An 18,169-nucleotide genomic window follows, 5' to 3' on the forward strand; every position below is an offset into this window, starting at 1 on the left:
TAAGAAAGGGACATCAAGATTGACTTGATAATCCAGTGGCTAGGTCACTGACCTGGGATGTCGGAGACCTGGGTTCAAGTCCCTACTCTGAATCATGCAGAGCAAGGATCTGAACCTGGTTCTCTCAGGTCTCCTGCATCTCAGGTAAGTACCATAACAGCTGTGCTCTTGCTTATAACGGACTAGGGTGTGCATCTCATTTTTCATGAAAAGCTTCAATGGGCATTAGTGATGGGGAATGAAGCAGAACGATACTGTCACCAACTGGCTTGTCCTTTCTCCTCTCACACTCTCCTCCTTCGAAGCCTCTGTTACACTGTTCCTTTGTCTGTGATGTCCTTCCTGTGCAGCTCGCAGGCAAAGCATCACCAGTCTGATTCGTGACTGTACACCATGCAGTGATTATTCTCAATAGGAATGACCAGCCCTACAATGATGCCATCCTGATGGCACACACATAATACACCGCAATCTCCTTCCAAGGTTCTGCAATATAACTGAGTGATATAAAGCTACTGCCATCTACTATACTTTGGCTTCCCCAGATACACCCACCTACATCATCTTAACATCCCCCTACAACAACCCCCATCTGTAATTTTCATAAGATATGTTAATATATCTAATAATACTTTGTGGTACCTTACACCAGCAGACTACATCAGAATTTAGTCTTCCTCCAGCCTATCCCTGACTGCCACTGGCTTTCTGTGTCAAGTGGTCAGGTCATTTTTCCTCTTTCTGGCTCAGCTTCCTCTTGAGATACCACCTTGGTGAAGTACTTTCATATCTTTGTGTGAATTAGGGATTTCTTCCTAAAAACTAAGATAAAATGTTCTCCCACCATTCTCAGACTCACTCTAAAAGCAAAGATCATACATACATTTCCATAACATAAATAATATCCATTCAGTGGACAAAGCTCTCTCTAGATATATATTAACTGGGAGGAAAGCCCTGAACCCCAGCCTGCCTCTTAAATCCTTACTTAGTCTTTCTCACTGAATGTGTGTCTGACATGTAAGTGCCCTTGAAACAATATGGTAACGAGTGGGGTGAGGAATACATTTTCAAATGGAGCGGCTATCTGAGAGATACAAAGGCCACAGAATTTTATTCACATTTTACATTATCTTGTATTTCTTACATTGGAATGAAAGTCTGTTTCAGATAAAAACAGTTAAATGGACATACATTATTTATAAGCATTTTAAAATGTTGGAGCCACCGTTCTAACAGATATTGCAGGTGGTTTATTACTTTTATGTGATATTAACAGGAAGGTAACACATAAGTCATAGGATCAAGTTCTATTCTCTTCCGCCCCCCCTGAGAATCATCCGTATTCTACATAAAAGCTAACTTGATAAGCAGAGTGTTCTGCCAGTACAGTTAAGGAGATAGCCTGACAGTGTCTTGCCTGTCATGGAAGTCACTCTGAAGTGCTTCACTCAGGGCTGGCTCCAGGCACCAGCTTAGCAAGCAGGTGCTTGGGGCGGCCACTTAGGAGAGGGGCGGCAGGTCCAGCTATTCAGTGGCAATTCGGAGGAGAGTCCCTCACTCCTGGTCGGAGCGAAGGACCTCCTGCTGAAATGCTGCAGATTGTAACCGTGGCTGCTTTTTGGGGGCGGGGGGGGCTACTTGGGGCAGCAAAACCCCTGAACCAGACCTTGCTTCACTGGTGAAACAATCATCCAGGACATCTTACCTGATTTGCTTTTTGATGAAGTCCTGTGCTCTGCACACATGCCTCACTTTACACAGTATGTATTTTAAACTAATGCAATCTTATTGGTTAAACAGTACTGCCGCTCTTTTGTTATAATGAGTTCGGAAAAGCACAACATATTCACATTCAAAAGGGGTACAGATTTACTTCGCCCAACAAGTTTGTTTATTTGTTTTAAAATATTTTCTTCTAGCAGGAAATGAACTAGCAACAGGATTTTCAAAGCAATTTTACTATGAAGTTGACAGATGATATTTGTAGGGCCCTCAGTTTAGACGGGTGGATAAGTGTTGAAGCTAGCAACTATCTGGATGTCAGGGCAGTTCTAGGCCTATTTTTAGCTAGGTAAGTGGCTGCATAAAGGGAATGTTTCTACCAATTAAGGATGGACAGAAGCCTTGCAAATGGAAGGGTTTAAAATTTTAGATCAAAAAGCACTCTGGCTATTTAGGCAATTTACAATATCTTTAGATCTTTCATTTGTAATGAGTCATCATTTGTAGTACATTCTATTTAAACTCATTCTTCTGTCCTTTTTACCTTGTATTTTTTTCTCATTTACTCTTTGCTCTATAGTCCTTTCCTTCTCTGATTTTACCCTTTTAGGCACATTCTAGACAATAGAAAAAGAGTTTGCAGAACATTTAACATTGATTATTTTAAAATAATAATTTCTGATACATTTGGCCTGGGTTTTCTTTGCTCTTTCTAACAGGAATGGCTAAACACTAAGAACTGGTCCAAATCCCAGTTCTATTATGGAATCAAACCAAAGTGTTTTTAAGGTTCAGAAAGGTTTGGCCAAGGAGCATCCCACCTCATTCTCCAACAATCTAGCTTATAAATCAGTCAACATGGGCTGTTTACACCTAGCCCGTTCAGCACTCTTCCGCCTGCAACTTCTGACAGTCTCTTTCTCTTCATGAGTCCCCAGCTTGTACGTTTACCCCTCCTTCCCTACAAGTACCTCTGCTTGGAAGACTATCAGAGGGAATCCAGAAGGACTCAACTCCTTCTGTTGGGCCTACAGCCAAATGCACTTAAAATTTGACAGCGCTAGGGCCTGTCCATCAATTATATCAATGAGTTTGGTAGACACCAGATACTGAAAGAAGAATCTGGCAGGCAACTCTGGCGGCATAACTGATGGGCAAATGGTTTGAACTGCACAGCTGTACGGGGCCCAGCATAGACACTAGAGTTCTACAAGGTCCTGAGATAAATCCTTCAAAGCTGTCTGTGTTGAAGGAGTTTACAGAGAAGCTGAAAGGAGGTGCAATTGGAGAGACATAGGACAGTCTTTTCCTGTTCCCGATAGAGAGGAAGGGGGATGAAGGACATTTTGGAAGGAGGACTAGTTGGTTGTTCTGTTGGATATCATAGAGAGGCAGAGAAATAAAACAGCAGGAATGAGGTGGAGAAGAAATATATGAATAAGAATTCAGAGTTCTGGTTGTTTACCTCAAATTAAATTTACCATCACTTTACTTTATTACAATAGGGAGGATGAATTGCACAATAATGCACCACTTTTATACTATGTCTTTCATCCGAGAGTCCCAAAGTCCTTTCAAATATTAAACCGCATGACAGCCCATGTTTTATCCCTTTACTAAGGATGGGGAAGCTGAGGCATGGAGAGGCTAAAGGACTTCCCCAAGGTGACACAGTAACGCAGCCAGGACTAGTACCAGGAAGTTCTGACTTCCCCCAGAAGTCTGTGTGTCACACAGGAAGTAGTAGAGTGCCATTGTGGATCCAGGGTTTTACAGCCACTCAGCTGTTATTCTGCAGCGTGGCTGCTCTCCTTGTGACAGGTTAACGCAAGGGAAGTAACTCAAGGGTAGATCACTTGAGTTAACTCTGTAGTGAAGGTGAAGCCCCAGTCTCCTCCTCTCACCAACTTAGATATACCTACCACCTTACCTCATGAGGTATCCTCCAAAAGACACACACATGTGACCAAGAGAACAAGAACGAACAGTTGTTATATCTGATTCCTTCTACACTAATAAAATATCCAAGATTATGTAAGACAATTACGTATTTCAGGGTTCTCACTGTTACCTGCATATTACAGACCATTTTACTACCACTCTAGGTTCTTTTTTTTAAGCACAAAGGACAGTATTACATCATTTTCATACTCAAAGAACCTTAAGCATAAAGCCACAGGGTGGAAACTGGTTAGTAGTGCGAGGATGCTAGTAACACCTTAGATCATTTAAAAAGTATTTTACATAGTATTTTGCTATTTAAGACACTTATTTTTGGTGGGTTTCACCCTATCATTTTCTATATTGAAATGAGGCAAGTTCTGCAACATATGCTGTATGCACTGTAATAACCCCATGAAGGGATCGTAGATTTTATGGGGGAGAAGAGAGATTTCATACTCTCAGCTGTTCTCTACTTTACGGCAAATTTGCCAAACATTAACCTCCCTAGAGAGCTGCACTGCAGGTGTTATGACTCAGCTTTGTTCTGGATGAAGTCACTGTCAAGTGAAAGCAAACTGTTTGTTCCTAGTAACATATATAGTGAACTCTAGATACAAGTTTGAGACAAAATTTCAGTTATTTTTCCACCATCTTTGCCATTGCTTTGCTCAGGACAGATAGCAATCCTAAAGAGAGGAACTCATTATTTAAGAGAACAGAAAGATAATAATCCAAATGACACTAACCTCTAAAAGCAAGAGAAAGAAATTCACTAATCTGGTGGACTATGAAGTGTGTGAGTGCATGTGCATGCATACACACAGTAGGGTTGCCAGGTGTCTGGTTTTCAACTGGAACACCCAGTTGAAAAGGGACCCTGGTGGCTCCAGTCAGCACTGTTGACCAGGCCGTTAAAAGTCTGGTCAGCAGTGCAGTGGGGCTAAGGCAGGTTTCCTGCCTGCCGTGGCTCTGTGTGGCTCCTGGAAGCAGCGGCATGTTTCCCCCTCTGTCTCCTATGTGTAGGGGCAGCCAGGGGGCTCTGCACACTGCCCCCGCCCCAAACTCTGGCTCTGCAGCTCCCATTGGCCAGGAACCATGGCCAATAGGAGTTGTGGGGGTGGCATCTGTGGATGGGGCAATGTGCAGAGTTGCCTGGCTGCATCTCTGCGTAGAAGCCACAGGAGGGACATGCTGCTGCCAGGAGCTGTTGAGGTAAGCGCTGCCTGGAGCCTGCACCCGATTCCCCTCCTGCTCTCCAAACCCCTCGATCCCAGCCCAGGGCACCCTCCCGCATGCCAAACCCCTCATCCCCAGCCCCACCCAAGCCCACACTCCCAGCCAGGGCCGGCTCCAGGCACCAGCTTATCAAGCAGGTGCTTGGGGTGGCAACTCCAGAGCGGGGCGGCACTTTCAGGTATTCGGTGGCAATTCAGCGGAGGATCCGTCACTCCCACTTGGAGCGAAGGACCTCCCGCTGAATTGCCGCAGATCGCGATCGTGGCTTTTTTTTTGTTTTTGGCTGCTTTGGGCGGCAAAACCCCTGGAGCCGGCCCTGCTCCCAGCCAGAGCCCTCACCCCCCACCCCAGCCCTGAACCTCCTCCCACCCTCCGAACCCCTCAGTCCCAGCCTGGAGCACCCTCCTACACCCCAAACCCCTCATCCCCAGCCCCACTCCAGAGTCTGCACCCCTAGCCGGAGTCCTCACCCCCTCCCGCACCCCAACCTCCTGAGCCAGCCCAGTGAAAATGAGTGAGTGAGGGAGGGTGGGGAGAGCGAGCGACAGAGGGGAATGGAGTAAGCAGGGGCGGGGCAAGGGTGTTTGGTTTTGTGCGAGTAGAAAGTTGGCAACCCTAGCGCGCACGCACGCACACACACACACACACACACACACACACACGTCTATAAACACTGTAGAAAATAGGTGACCAGACTAATAGTGCCTGGGTACAGCCAATAAGTACCAGGGTTCCATAACAACCAATGAAGCATGTTTTTAAACAAAGAATAAAACTACAGAACAATAACAGTCTAGAGCATCTATGCCTTTCTTACAAACTGCATCTAAACTAAGGCTAGTGATTTCTCTAAGGGCCTCAACTGCTACAAGTACTAGACAACAGAGTTGGATAGAGTAAACATTTTTATGGTTAGTTACATGCTGCCCACCATGCTGCCTGTAATTAAGGCCTGATTCAGGAAAGCATCTTTATTTAGGACAACCACTGAAACATCTTAATGGGATTTAAGCACATACTTACATGTGAACACTTCTTCAGGGCTGACCTGAACACAGATGAATTTAAGCATGTGCTTAAGTCTTTCCTGAATCATGGCCTGAAAGAATGTTGTTATAATTCCTAGTTGGAGACAAACATAATTCTAGTTAATCCCTGCTTTCTGAACCTATGAAAGGACTAAAAGATCTCTCTCTCACCCACCATACTATCACATATTCATCCACTGGAATGTCTGGAAAGTGAAGCTTGTTAAAAAGGCCCTTGGCTGTTCTGTAACAGGGATTTATGCTTGTTTCAGAAGAAGTAGGCTCAGATATTGTCCATGCAAAGGTATTTTTCAGTTCCTTGTTAAATAATTTCACTGTTTAAAAAATAAACTACAGCATCAAGCAACTGGACTGAAGTATATTACATTAAAAAAAGTGTGGCTTGTTGATTTTTTATATCTAATTATCTGGTAGTGAGGAGAACTGAGTCTAAATAGAAGTTACAGACCCCACTTTTCTCACTGCCAGCAACAGATTTTCTCACCTTATGCTTTATCTTTAATACAGTGCTAATGGCAACATTTCTCACTTGGGCTATTACACACCACCTGGTAGATGCATATTATGATGCACCAGAAGAGTGGCTGAACTAAAGGGAATCTTCACTTTCACATTCTACACCTGAAGTAAAGTCATGTGGGTCTGCAATTCATCATCATAATCCTCTGATTAAACATGACACATTCATCCTCAAATACCCATAAAAAAAATCAGGAGTGATTTGTTCATTTTGGGCTATAATCCATCACGGAAGGATATTTACCATGCCTGTGCCCTTTAAATTCAGTGTTGAAATCTCGCCAATACAACTAAGGGCTATGGCACTGATCGTAAATTAACCAGTATTTTGTCATCAAGAAAAGAGACAGGAGATTTGAGTTTCACAGAAACGATCATCAGTTAATGCATCAAGCATTTATATAAGAGTTTTTTTTTCCATAAACGTTCTGTGTACAGCAAGCCACTTACTGCGACTCAGACAAAAGCAATTTATTAGTGCAGGAACACAAAATTACTTGAGGCCTCCCTGTCATTACTCAACAGGGAGTCATTTTAACTGTTTTTTTTTTAAATGGAAGACTAAATGTTTTATGCCATGAAAGACACTATGGGTGAAACCCTGGCCTCATTGATGTCAATGGCAAAACTACTTTGATGTCAACAAAGCCAGGGTTTCAGACAATACTGTATCTTTGGGCAGATGTAAACTAAAGGGCATCTCTCCACACACCCACAGATTTCACTCTGGGGGAATTGTACCAACAGCTCCATGAGCACAAACGCTCACAGACGTGAATCTCAAGTTTGCAGCTGAAATACTGGCCAGGGCATTTTCATGAGCACTCACACCAGAAACTTGATTATTTTATTCTCTGTGCTGTGCACAGACACACACCCAACACCATGGTAGCCTTACAGTATTACATGTGGCCCCCATCTTGTAACTGACCCTTCAGGGAGTCTCTTTGAGGTCAATGAGATTCCACATAGGTGGAAGTGCTAGTGAATCCTGTTGCAACACCAGGCCAAATAAGTTATACTCATCCAGTCAGGAAACAGAGACAAAACAGTATGACTTTACTGACCAGTAGCAGCTAAGTAACACAGCCTGATTACTGAATGTGGAAGAGTAGGCCAGAGTGCTGTTAAACTGACAACAATGTTGCTTAATCATTTTGAATAATGTATAAATGTGAGCATAAAAATCACACTCTGCTGAGACACTCCACAAACAGAAAAAGAAGATATTAGTCATATTACTTGTTACAAACCGCTTGCTCAGCTATACTTATGAAAGCGAGATGTGGGTGCTGAGAAGCATGGCTAAGGGACAAGAGGGACAACATGCTCTGCAGTGCTCTTAAGTGTTGCTTTGAAAAGCATCTGCTGCCAATGGCACTACAGTTGCATGGTGGGCCTGGCAGAGGATCTGAACCTGCTTCCCCAAGATGTCTCACTGCTCTCCTGGGACCACAGATTGTCACTGGGCATGTTAGCCAGGCCCCACACCTAGAGCTCAAGGAAGCACCACCTGCAAGGTCCGTATCCTGTCACGTTCCTGCCAAGGTTCCCTGAAGTACCTTCCTGCTCCCTGTCCCTCCTCCCTTCCCCGGCCATCAGCACAATACAGAACAGGTGAGAAATAATGCTACCGCCAAAAGCTCATGTGCTGAGGACTATGTAAGGCAAGTGTTAATCAAATTTCCATTTTGGGTTACTTAGTTTAAATTACAGATATATTCCTTTTTATAGCCAGCATTTGGCTCTGTTCCAAGAACATTTTAAGCTAATTTAAAATCACTAATGAAGAATAATTTAAAGTGTCATGAAAGTGAGGTATATATTTTTAATCAGTACTTTGCATTTTGTCACTCTGTTTTAGTGAGAAATTAAGGTTTTGTTTTTGGCTTTGTTTTTTAACCTCTTTTATTTGTACAGAGTGTGAGAAAGTTGTCAGTTTCCTTGATTTTTTTGCCATCCTGTTTGATCTCTCTGGCCATATCTGCCTGGGTGGACCCCCGTGTCCACTTACGAAGATGCACTTGTAGAATCAGGGCCTAAGTTCACATTGGTTTTGGTGACAAACAAATGAATAGTTTTGATGGAAATGAACATAATATCCCCTGGCTACTGTTCAGGCCATCTACCAAGAGAAAAAAGGCAGCTATAGGGTAGGCAGTTTGTAACACACCTGAGAGTTAGCCAGGCACCCAAAACATAAAGCTATAGTTGAGCTGTATTTGACTATCCACCTCAGAGCAATCTGGCAGTATCTCTATGACATTATGTAGTTTCTTAGCATAAAAGGAAGACATCACAATAGGCTGGGGGAAAAGTATTAGGTCAAGTTGTCACACGCAGAAGAATATTACACGTCCTATTTCATTTGTAGGGACATTAAATCTCCTGAAGCATATGGCTAACTTTGGAATCTTTCTACTTAAAACAAAGCTCATGAAAAAACAACAAAAACAGGAATATAAACAGATCTGTTTCAGGCAAACAGTCACAGCTGAGGATCCTATCTGGCAGAATACTGAATTGTGGGGTGGGGGGAGACCTAATTCCTTGAAAATGATCAGAATAGTTCCCTTCTTCACTGCATGATAAATTCAGCTGCAATTAGCATTTAGTACAAAGCACTTTCTGTGGGCTAATAATAGAAGCTGACAATACAAAGTGTACAGAAGAAAGACAGAATGCTATTTTAACGAATCACACCAATTTTGTTAACAATCAAATGAACACCATTTTGGGTTGATTGTGGATATCCAAAAAGAAAGTTCAGCTGCATATAATTTTCCCCATTTAATAACAGATTCTAAAGAGTGAGAAATCTGAAGTTTAGATTAAAAAAAACTCCATCGGGGTAAGTTCAGTGTACACATTAAATGGAATTGCTTATTTTGCTCTTCCATGAATAGGCAAGCTCAACGCATCTGACACCCTTCCCTATTCTTTATGATCACTATTCACCATCAATCACTGAAGCTTTCTGTCAGACCTGCCTGGGAGAAGTGCCATTGCTTTGAATGACCGTGATGTGCATTGATTCTGTTATCAGAAGAGAAACATGAAATGTAGTATTATCAAATAATCCTGCAAGAAAAAGTCTTATCATCATTACATAAAATTCCATTACATCCCAATCTCCTCATGCTATTTAGGTTTCCTAAACTAAACAGCAGCAGCTACTATACCTGAGAATAAAATAATCAGATAGAACTCAAATTCATGCGCTACTTTTGAGTTAATCTGACTTACAGTAAATGTTAACAACAAACAATATCACCTTCTGCATTTGCAGGCACTTAAGGGGTGATAGGTGATGCAATAATAAGCAGCTTTATAGAATTTGCCACAAGTTCCCATTAATTTCTGCACCACTCCCTTTTTCTCCTGCATGTACGCTTGCCTTTCAACAGTCAAACAGAAGAGCAAGTAAATGCACTGGTGGCATGATGTACAGCCATCCAGTTCTGAAAAAGCATTTCAAAGTTAATGTTTTCTTACCTTTTATAGAAACCATGAAGAGGCTGGAGACATAAAAACTGCCAGTAATCCAAGCAGAAGGCCTTCAACTTCAGCATTTTCAAATAGTTTTACTGAAGCAACTGTAGTCTGGAGCTAGGTTTTTTGTTTTGTTTTGTTCTGTTTTTTTTTTTAAAAGACAGTACTTTTTTTTATTTCGAGTTGACTGACTCAAATACAATTCCCCCCCGCCTTATTGCTGCAGCATAAGTGTTTCTAATTGCTACCAGTGTCTGAAGCAACCCATCCACATGGCAAAGCACCTGCACAGTTACCCTACTTTAATACAAAGAGACAGCACAAAGGCTAGAAATTCATTTACTGTGCTCTTTGATCCTGATTTCCAAATGCCTCCAAACACAACCAATGTAGCTGTTATTACACAGAAATCCCACTTCTCCTTTTTGCTATTTTAGGCCATTCTGAAAGCTCTTTGGACAAACAATTAGTATATATTCCAGTTAGGATTCTTGATGGCCCCCTGGAAAGCATCCTTGAAGCTCACAGCCCTTAGGAAAATGCAAGCAATTATCCTAATCAGGTCTGAGAACAACTGCCCTATAATCACAGTAGTGTTAACATCCCATCCTATGGAAACTCCTCAGTTTTCTAGCCGCATTCAACTGTTTTAGTCAGCTCCTCTGGTGTGAATCACATCTGTTCCATTGTCTGCCAGCACCTATGAAAAATGTGGGTTCCCTTATGACAGGGGGAAAAAATGACAAGCAAAAGTGTGGATCCTCCCCACTCACAAAATAAATTATGCTTATCTTATTCCCAACACACTTAGCCAGTTAGGTCTGTGTGAAGAAAAACTAATCATCTGAACCACATGGTGCACAGTGGGGCAAGCTCCCAGCTATAAAAGCCAGCAAGATAAAGCCTCGCTGAGATAGGCTGATTCCAGTTGCTAGGGCAACAGAAACACATTGATAAAATCTAAAATGGAACCTTGATGACAGCTTTTCATTGGCTTGCAGGGAAATAATGTCTCTGTAACAAGCAATGCTCAGGCACTCATAGCAACCTCATCAGCTGAGAGTGAATTTGAGGCTGGACTAATGAGCTGAAATGCAAAATAACAGCTAGTTGTCATTTAGTTACAGTGGAAATCCAAACCCATTTTTATTCTGAAGGGAGCACAGAAGCAATTAGCGGTGAGCTGCTTTAAGAAAATAAATGTCAAAATTAGTGGCATTTTCTATTAAAATCCTTTGGCTAGAACAGGCATGACAAAAGCAGCTTTCATTTTCTGCCTTTTCAGAACGTCAAATCATTTGGACTCTTATCTTTTAAGAGACACTATGGGGCCCAATTCTGCCACCCTTTTTCACTTTGACCAGTAGCTTACTCCGCAAGCAGTTCCACTGATTTCAGTGGAAAAAGACACTATTCAGTGGAAACAAGGATGGCACATTTGCACCATATGTTCTGGGGGGAAGGGAGAGCTAAGCTTGCAGAATATCTGTAGCAAATGATAGGCATTACCAACAAAAACAAATGCCTTGTTGGAAAGGCAGAGTGTAACCTTGTTTTTTGCATTCAAACTGCTGTGACTTTTACTCTTCTACTAGCTGTGATTTTGGTAGTGGAAATAGGTATATGCAGACTTCTCATTTTGTAGAGTTGTTTGAAAATACATCAAGAAGAAGACTCTAGGATACAATTTTCAAAAGTACCTAAGTGACTTAGGAGCCTACATCACAGTGATCATCATCAACAAGGCTTAGGCTCCTAAGTGATGATGTTCAGTGTGATGTAGGCTCCTAAGTGCCTAAGTCACTTTTGAAAAATATTACCTGTAGCAGTTTAATTTGACATCGTTGTAAAACAGTTTGATGTTCTAAAATGAAGGTTCTTCTGCATTACGGCATATCTAATTCCCCAAGTGCCTGGATAATAAACTATATTTAGGAATTCTGTGTTTTGGTTTCTGGTATTACTCAGTCACACTCTCTCTGTTTGCCAACTTTCATGACGTGCAGCTTCTAGAAAATTGCTTCATACAGATTTATTTGAAATGTGACTGCATGTATTTCAGTAAGAAACAATTGTTTCATTAACAATAAAATAAACACAAACATTAAGGGGTGAGGACATGTGAACCAACTGGGGAATTCTTGGCAGAGCAGGAGGGCTGTGAGGATTCCATCCTGCTCTGCCCCAGGGACTTTGTCCTTTCCCCTGGGGCTCCAAAGATTGCCACAATCAATCATCGGGAAGTCCAGACTTTGGCACACTAGTGGGAATAGCTGGTCATCATCACTGCATCAGTGGAGACTCCAGACATGGACACGTAAGATCCTGCTTGTCTTCCCTTCCCTTGTGTGTTCTTTTCCGTCCCACTATTATTCCTCCTCTCCCCCCTCATTCAGATTGCCATAAAATCTGATCCTGTGGTTAATGTACCAATGGCTCCAGCACAGTGAGAGGAAACATTCCAACCAGCTCTAGGCAGTTCTGTCCAGAGTAAAGAGACACTGGTAAAGGAGAGGGACCAGACCAACCAGATGATATCTCATCCTCCTGACTAGGGGAAGAGCCAGAGTCCAGAGCACTGCTGTTGCAGCTGACCTGTTGACCCTCAGTCTCCGTCTGACCTGACCCGGGAATCCTGAGAGCAGCATCAAAAGTCGTATTTCCTCCACTTTTACTATCCTGTCTCTTTCTCCCCCTCATGTCTGTCTGTTGGTCTGTTAAAAACAGGAAAAGTGACCATCCTTCACATCTCAGAACTGAGCAACACCACAAACCCTTTCCTTCCCATCAAGAAGGGTTGCCCAACTAAGCAGGGGAGACTAATGGATGCCCTTTCTTAAAAAGGGACTTTGAGAGGTTTGGTTAAGATTGTTTTGTGTAACCATTCAATTTCAATTTTGAACTGCATTATAACTCTTTTTCTTTTATGTATCTTAGTTAATAAATTTCTAAATTTTGTGCATGGGTTTCTTAGTGTGTTTGCCAGAAAACCAACAAACCAAGGTCTCTATATACCAAACCCTAACCTTGTTTAAAACAGTTTAAGGCTGGACACTTACAGGGTCATGTTAACACTTTTGACTCTTTGGGTCTTTGTAACTCGCAGAAGACAGTATGAACAGGATGCACATTTCTTTTAAAGGAACCGTATCATTTTCTCCCCCGCAGTGTTTATCCCTTATTATTTTTTTCCCCACTGACTGTGAGCTTGGTACTGTAGAAACGATCTCAGAGAAAGTACAGCTGGAGTTGTTTTACTAGTTATCTTTGAAAAGCAGACCCCTATAACAATCCTACATAATATGAAAGCCAAATCTTGTGGTCCTTACTCAAATGATGCTCCCACTGACTTATTAATCTGTCTATTTTCAAGCAAGGAAATTACGCAGACATGTTAGAGGAAAATTAAACATATTCTTTTTTTCCATTCCAGCTTTTGAATTTGAATGAACAAGAACAGCTCCCATATTACATGATAGTTTTACCTGAGTACGGACTGAATTTCAGCACCACAGGGATTGATACCTAATGGCAAACTCTCCCCTCTATTTCACTGGTGCTACTTCACTGACTACAGCTGAGTTAGATCACTGCAAGGAGTGGGGGTGTTAAGGAGAGGGGAATTTGGCCTTCTGTTGCTAATAGAAACAGAAACTAGAAGAAATTGTCAATTTTGTCCAGATAAAGATAAAATAAATGAATCAAGGAAAACTATTAACATTTACTTTTAGGTTTTCCGAAAACTGCAATATTTAGTTTCTTGCTTGAAAAGCTCAGAAAATCCAGCAAACTCACCCCACAGTTTAAACAAAAATTATTCACTAGGATCCCAAGCAAAAAGGGTTCTATCAGCCAGACTATTGAGCCAGTAGGACACCATCAAAACATTTGCTCCTGAAATGACACAGCTTTCAGAAAACACTTCTTTTTCCTGCTCATACTGTATGGCAATTTCTTTCTCTGCTAGTGATAACCTTTCCAGAAGAAATTACTGTGTTTCTCCCCTTAATTACGTATTTTTAAATCCCGAACTTTCAGTGAGTAAAAGCTACTTGTCTATGAATTTTCTGACAGCAACTAATACTGATTATCCTGTACTGCATGCACAGAAAATGCTAATTAGGACTTTTATAAAGGAAAACCACTATGTTCTCCACATGCTCTTCATCTTTTCCCCTGGAAAACAAGTAATGAAAAACATTAAGCTTCCTCTCACGCTCAGCCTAGATATAAAACTGGTTCTTTGAAAGAGGCATTTTACTGCTACTTTCTTTGTCTTAGAATTCATAGGCCTAATCGTGTAGCAATTTTTGGATGTGGTGCAGCTTCAGCACTGTAACCCTAAGAGAGCACAGTGCAGCATCTCCATATTCATTTATGGTTTCAGTGTGCGGAGGCAGGTCTGGCAGCAGTGTGCTGAGTGCTCTAACCGGCCCTTCTAAAGTGGCCATTAAAAAGACTGGCAAACTTGAAAACATACAGTACAAAATCCTCCTTTAGTGATGGTTGTCTTGACAATCCATGGAGTAGTGAGGCTGCACTCAAACATACTACTAGTGAAATAAATTGCTCTATAAAATAAACACAGCATGAACTTAGAGCTAGCTACACTTGCTTGTATGACGATAGCTTGTATGACGATAGCCTTGAAAATTGTCATGAAAATTAAGCAATCACTGAACCCCACTTTACATGAAAAAATTATGTTACAAATTTGACTGTTTATTTAGGCATCTGAGCATCTTAAAGCTTAATGATATTTTACTGGCCCAGTAGAATTACTCGCTCACTCAAGCAAGTGGGCAAATTCAATTTTGCAAGCCTGCAATAGGAGATCTCTAATTTGCTTAAACCTTGCACAATTCCAAGAAGCAATATCTACCCTGAACAGCTTCAAGAATGCTATTAGCCCTGGTTTAATGTTGTGGAGCTGAAATGTGGCTTGGGAGTAAGAAGGGGCCGTTATGGTGTTCACTTTGTTTCACAGCCTGTGTGCATCAGCCTTGGATGAGACTGTTGACGGGGAAATGTGGACTGCATTCTATGTTGCAGTCTGGTTGTATGCATTTGGGCTGCTGGATGTGCAAGGTCCTATGTGGCTACAAAGGTCCTGTGATGACGTCTTACAGGCCTAAAGCCACCACAGCTCAAGCCTCAGAGTACACATAGAATAAACATCTATTGTGTAAAGGAAATGAGTCAGTCTCCGTGTTAGAATTCATGTAGTCTCCTCACATAGGGTGTAGGAAGAATTTCCTAGGCTCCTTGAACAAAGTATGTAAGGATGGATGTTTCTGTGGTTAAGGCACTGGAGGAGGATTCTAGAGATAAGGTTTCTATTCATGGTTCTACCAGAGTTCTGGTCTGACAGGTGGAAAGTCATTGAAATCTCTCAGAGCCTCACCTCCCCACTGGTGTAATGGAATGTAAAACAAAAAGAATATTTCTCTACCTCATGGGATGTTCTGAGGATAAAGCCACTGATATTTGTGAGGTGCTCAAACACTGCAGTGATGTGCACCATAGACAAACATGTAGGTTAATGAAGAAACCTCAAGTTTTCCTTTCTGTTCAGCATTTCAAGAGTAACATTGAACAGAGTAATGTTCTAATACCCCCAAACAGATTTCTTTTGTTTTAAACAATTCTGACATAGGGTTACGTGATCCCACAGACACACAGTTTAGCTTGACATTATCCGTCATCTTCATTTATTAGGGCTCTGAGGCACCAAATCATTTTCAGCTGAAATAGCAGGAAATTCATTGTGATGGTTTTTGCTCCTGAATATCTTCTCCATACCCCTATTCTTTAAACATCTACAAACCACTGCAGATTGCTTATGATAAAAGGAAACCCTGAAGTCAGACACAAAAATCAAGGCTTGAATGCTTTAAATTTGGAAAGACTAGAATTCAGGGTCTCAACTGATCAATGGGTTCAGGGTCTAATGCTAAGACTCAGATATTAGGAAACCATACCACATCAGATACTGGTGGAAGACGGCAGGGCCCACTTCAAAATGTCTGGATGCATAGGTCAGTTGTTCTGATGCAATATATTGCAGAGGACAACTTATGTAAAATATAATACTTACTGAAAGACAGCATAACAACTTGCATGAAGAACCCTTCATAAAGAACGTGAGCAGTAGTGATATTTTAATTATTATGGACCTAAATCTAATCTCAGGTACTGTCATGTAAATCTAGACTAACGTAGTCAAAGGAGTTAATCCAATGTAGTCACAGGACACCCTTTGGTATGGAATTTGTATAAGACTAAAATCAAAAATCTAATCAAATAAAGGGTCTGGATCTATGATATTCCGGTGCAACTGAGCTCAGCACTTGCCCCCTGGTGTTCGATACCAGATACATACAAAATGCAAATGGTACTAGATGTTCTCACAAATGCACAATGCCTGGCATGCAGAACTAGTCACATCTTCTTAGAAGGCAGATCTGTTTTGTTAGTGGTGGGACAAAAGACACCAGGAAAGTATAGCACATGGACATGCAGGCAGCACAGTGTCCCTGGAAGAATATTGTGTGTCTGTTAGGAAATTCAGTGTGTTAAAAGGAATCATGTATCTAGTGGTGCAAGTAGATTTTGACTCTTACTGGTACAGTACCTACCCCCCGCCCATCCTCACAAAAAATGTTCCGTGACTAGAGCCCTGTGTGGATACAAATTTATACCCATGGATGCGGATATCCCAGATAGAAATCAGTATCCATTGAACTGCAGGGCTCTCCTGGGAACTACAGTGGTGAAAGGAGCAGAATGTGGGGCTGCCACTCCCAGGAGCCAGTGCCCCGTGCAGGTAGCTCCTCTGTCATAGCTATATCACCCCTAGCCCTGCCCCCAGCCCTCCCACGCAGCTGCATCTCCTGTCTGGGGTCTGTACAGCCCCACCGGAGGACAGGGTTGGGAGTGGGCCTGGGGGCAGTACCGCTGTGCCAGAGAAAGGAGCAGAACGTGGGGCCGCCACTGCAGTTCCCAGGAGAGCCTTGTGGTTCAGTGGATACCAATTTCTGTCCGCGGATATCCAGAGGTATAAATTTGTATCCACGCAGGGCTCTACAATTCATTCTTGAAAATGTGTCTTTCTGGTACGGCGTACTGGCAATAAATGTCTTAATGGTACGGCGTACCTGACCATATCGGCTTACTTGCACCACTGCATGTACCTTATTTTATGCTCTACCAATAGTAGATTTGTTTGGGCAAATTGATGAGATGATGTCCACACCATGTTCAATAACAGAAATCTCTCTTTTGCTTCCTCCCATTCTGCGACAGAAGGGCTTTAAGAATCAGCGTCATGGATTATTTTGTAAAAGCAACAAAGAATCCTGTGGCACCTTATAGACTAACAGACGTTCTGCAGCATGAGCTTTCGTGGGTGAATACCCACTTCTTCAGATGCAAGTCATCTGAATTATTGGAAAATGGATTATTTTATTAGCACTCCCAAATCAGGCCTACTGACCATATTAATACACACTAGATTTTGCAAGTTATTTCTCCAGTATCATTTAGCCCTTATATAAAATAGCTACCTTAGAGAAACTCCTAGAATAAATGTAAAACTAACACATCTTTTCCTGATGGCTTTGTTCACTTGGAGCTCTGGAACTGCACAACATGCACTTACTAGTAGTTCAAAAGCAGCAAGTAAAAAAAAAATGTCATCTTGAAAAAATTATGTACCCTTGCCTTAGCTTGGAAAAATAAAACATACAAGAAAACAATGCACTATCCCCACTTGTTTTCCCTCAGTTATACCATGAAATGGAGGCATACATTTACTGCAAAGATGTGGACATATATCATGCCCTATGTGCTGACAAATCTTGTTTTGGAGGCAGAGGAGACGGGAGAATTGCAAAACCTTAGTGACCTTGGTTTGGTTTTGCGAGATCAAAACCTGGGCTTGGTCTCAATTTGTAAGGTTTTTTATAACTCTCCATCTGCGTACATGTTCTTTGCAAAGCATACCTGGAATCACTGACAGTTTTGAGACAATAAAACAAATATTCTCATGAAAATCTGTTTACAATAGTTCAGTGAGTGGCTTTATATAGAGTTTGGGTAAAGGGAGATGAGCAGAAAAGGGAAAAGCCCTAGGATCTCCAATCATAACTATTGCCTTTTTAGAGTGCCTGGTGATAAATATACTATAATAGTGCCAGTTGTGA

The 18,169-nt window shown here is 41.8% G+C and overlaps 1 protein-coding gene across 5 annotated transcripts in view; it reads right to left on the reverse strand.

Annotated features, from left to right (window-relative positions):
* The window catches only part of IQSEC1 (IQ motif and Sec7 domain ArfGEF 1), a 679,444-nt gene that overhangs the window by 223,177 nt on the left and 438,098 nt on the right, over positions 1 to 18,169 (reverse strand). The window contains exon 1 of one of the 5 annotated variants that reach the window (XM_039547794.1): positions 9,969 to 10,855. The exons of the other annotated variants lie outside the window; for them this stretch is intronic. Coding sequence (XP_039403728.1) covers positions 9,969 to 10,045 — 77 coding nt within the window. The 5' untranslated portion in view covers positions 10,046 to 10,855. Of the gene's footprint in view, positions 1 to 9,968; positions 10,856 to 18,169 lie in introns of those variants that run through there. 5 annotated transcript variants of the gene reach the window in all.

Source organism: Mauremys reevesii, linkage group 7, assembly GCF_016161935.1.
Source record: "Mauremys reevesii isolate NIE-2019 linkage group 7, ASM1616193v1, whole genome shotgun sequence".
Classification (NCBI taxonomy): domain Eukaryota; kingdom Metazoa; phylum Chordata; order Testudines; family Geoemydidae; genus Mauremys; species Mauremys reevesii.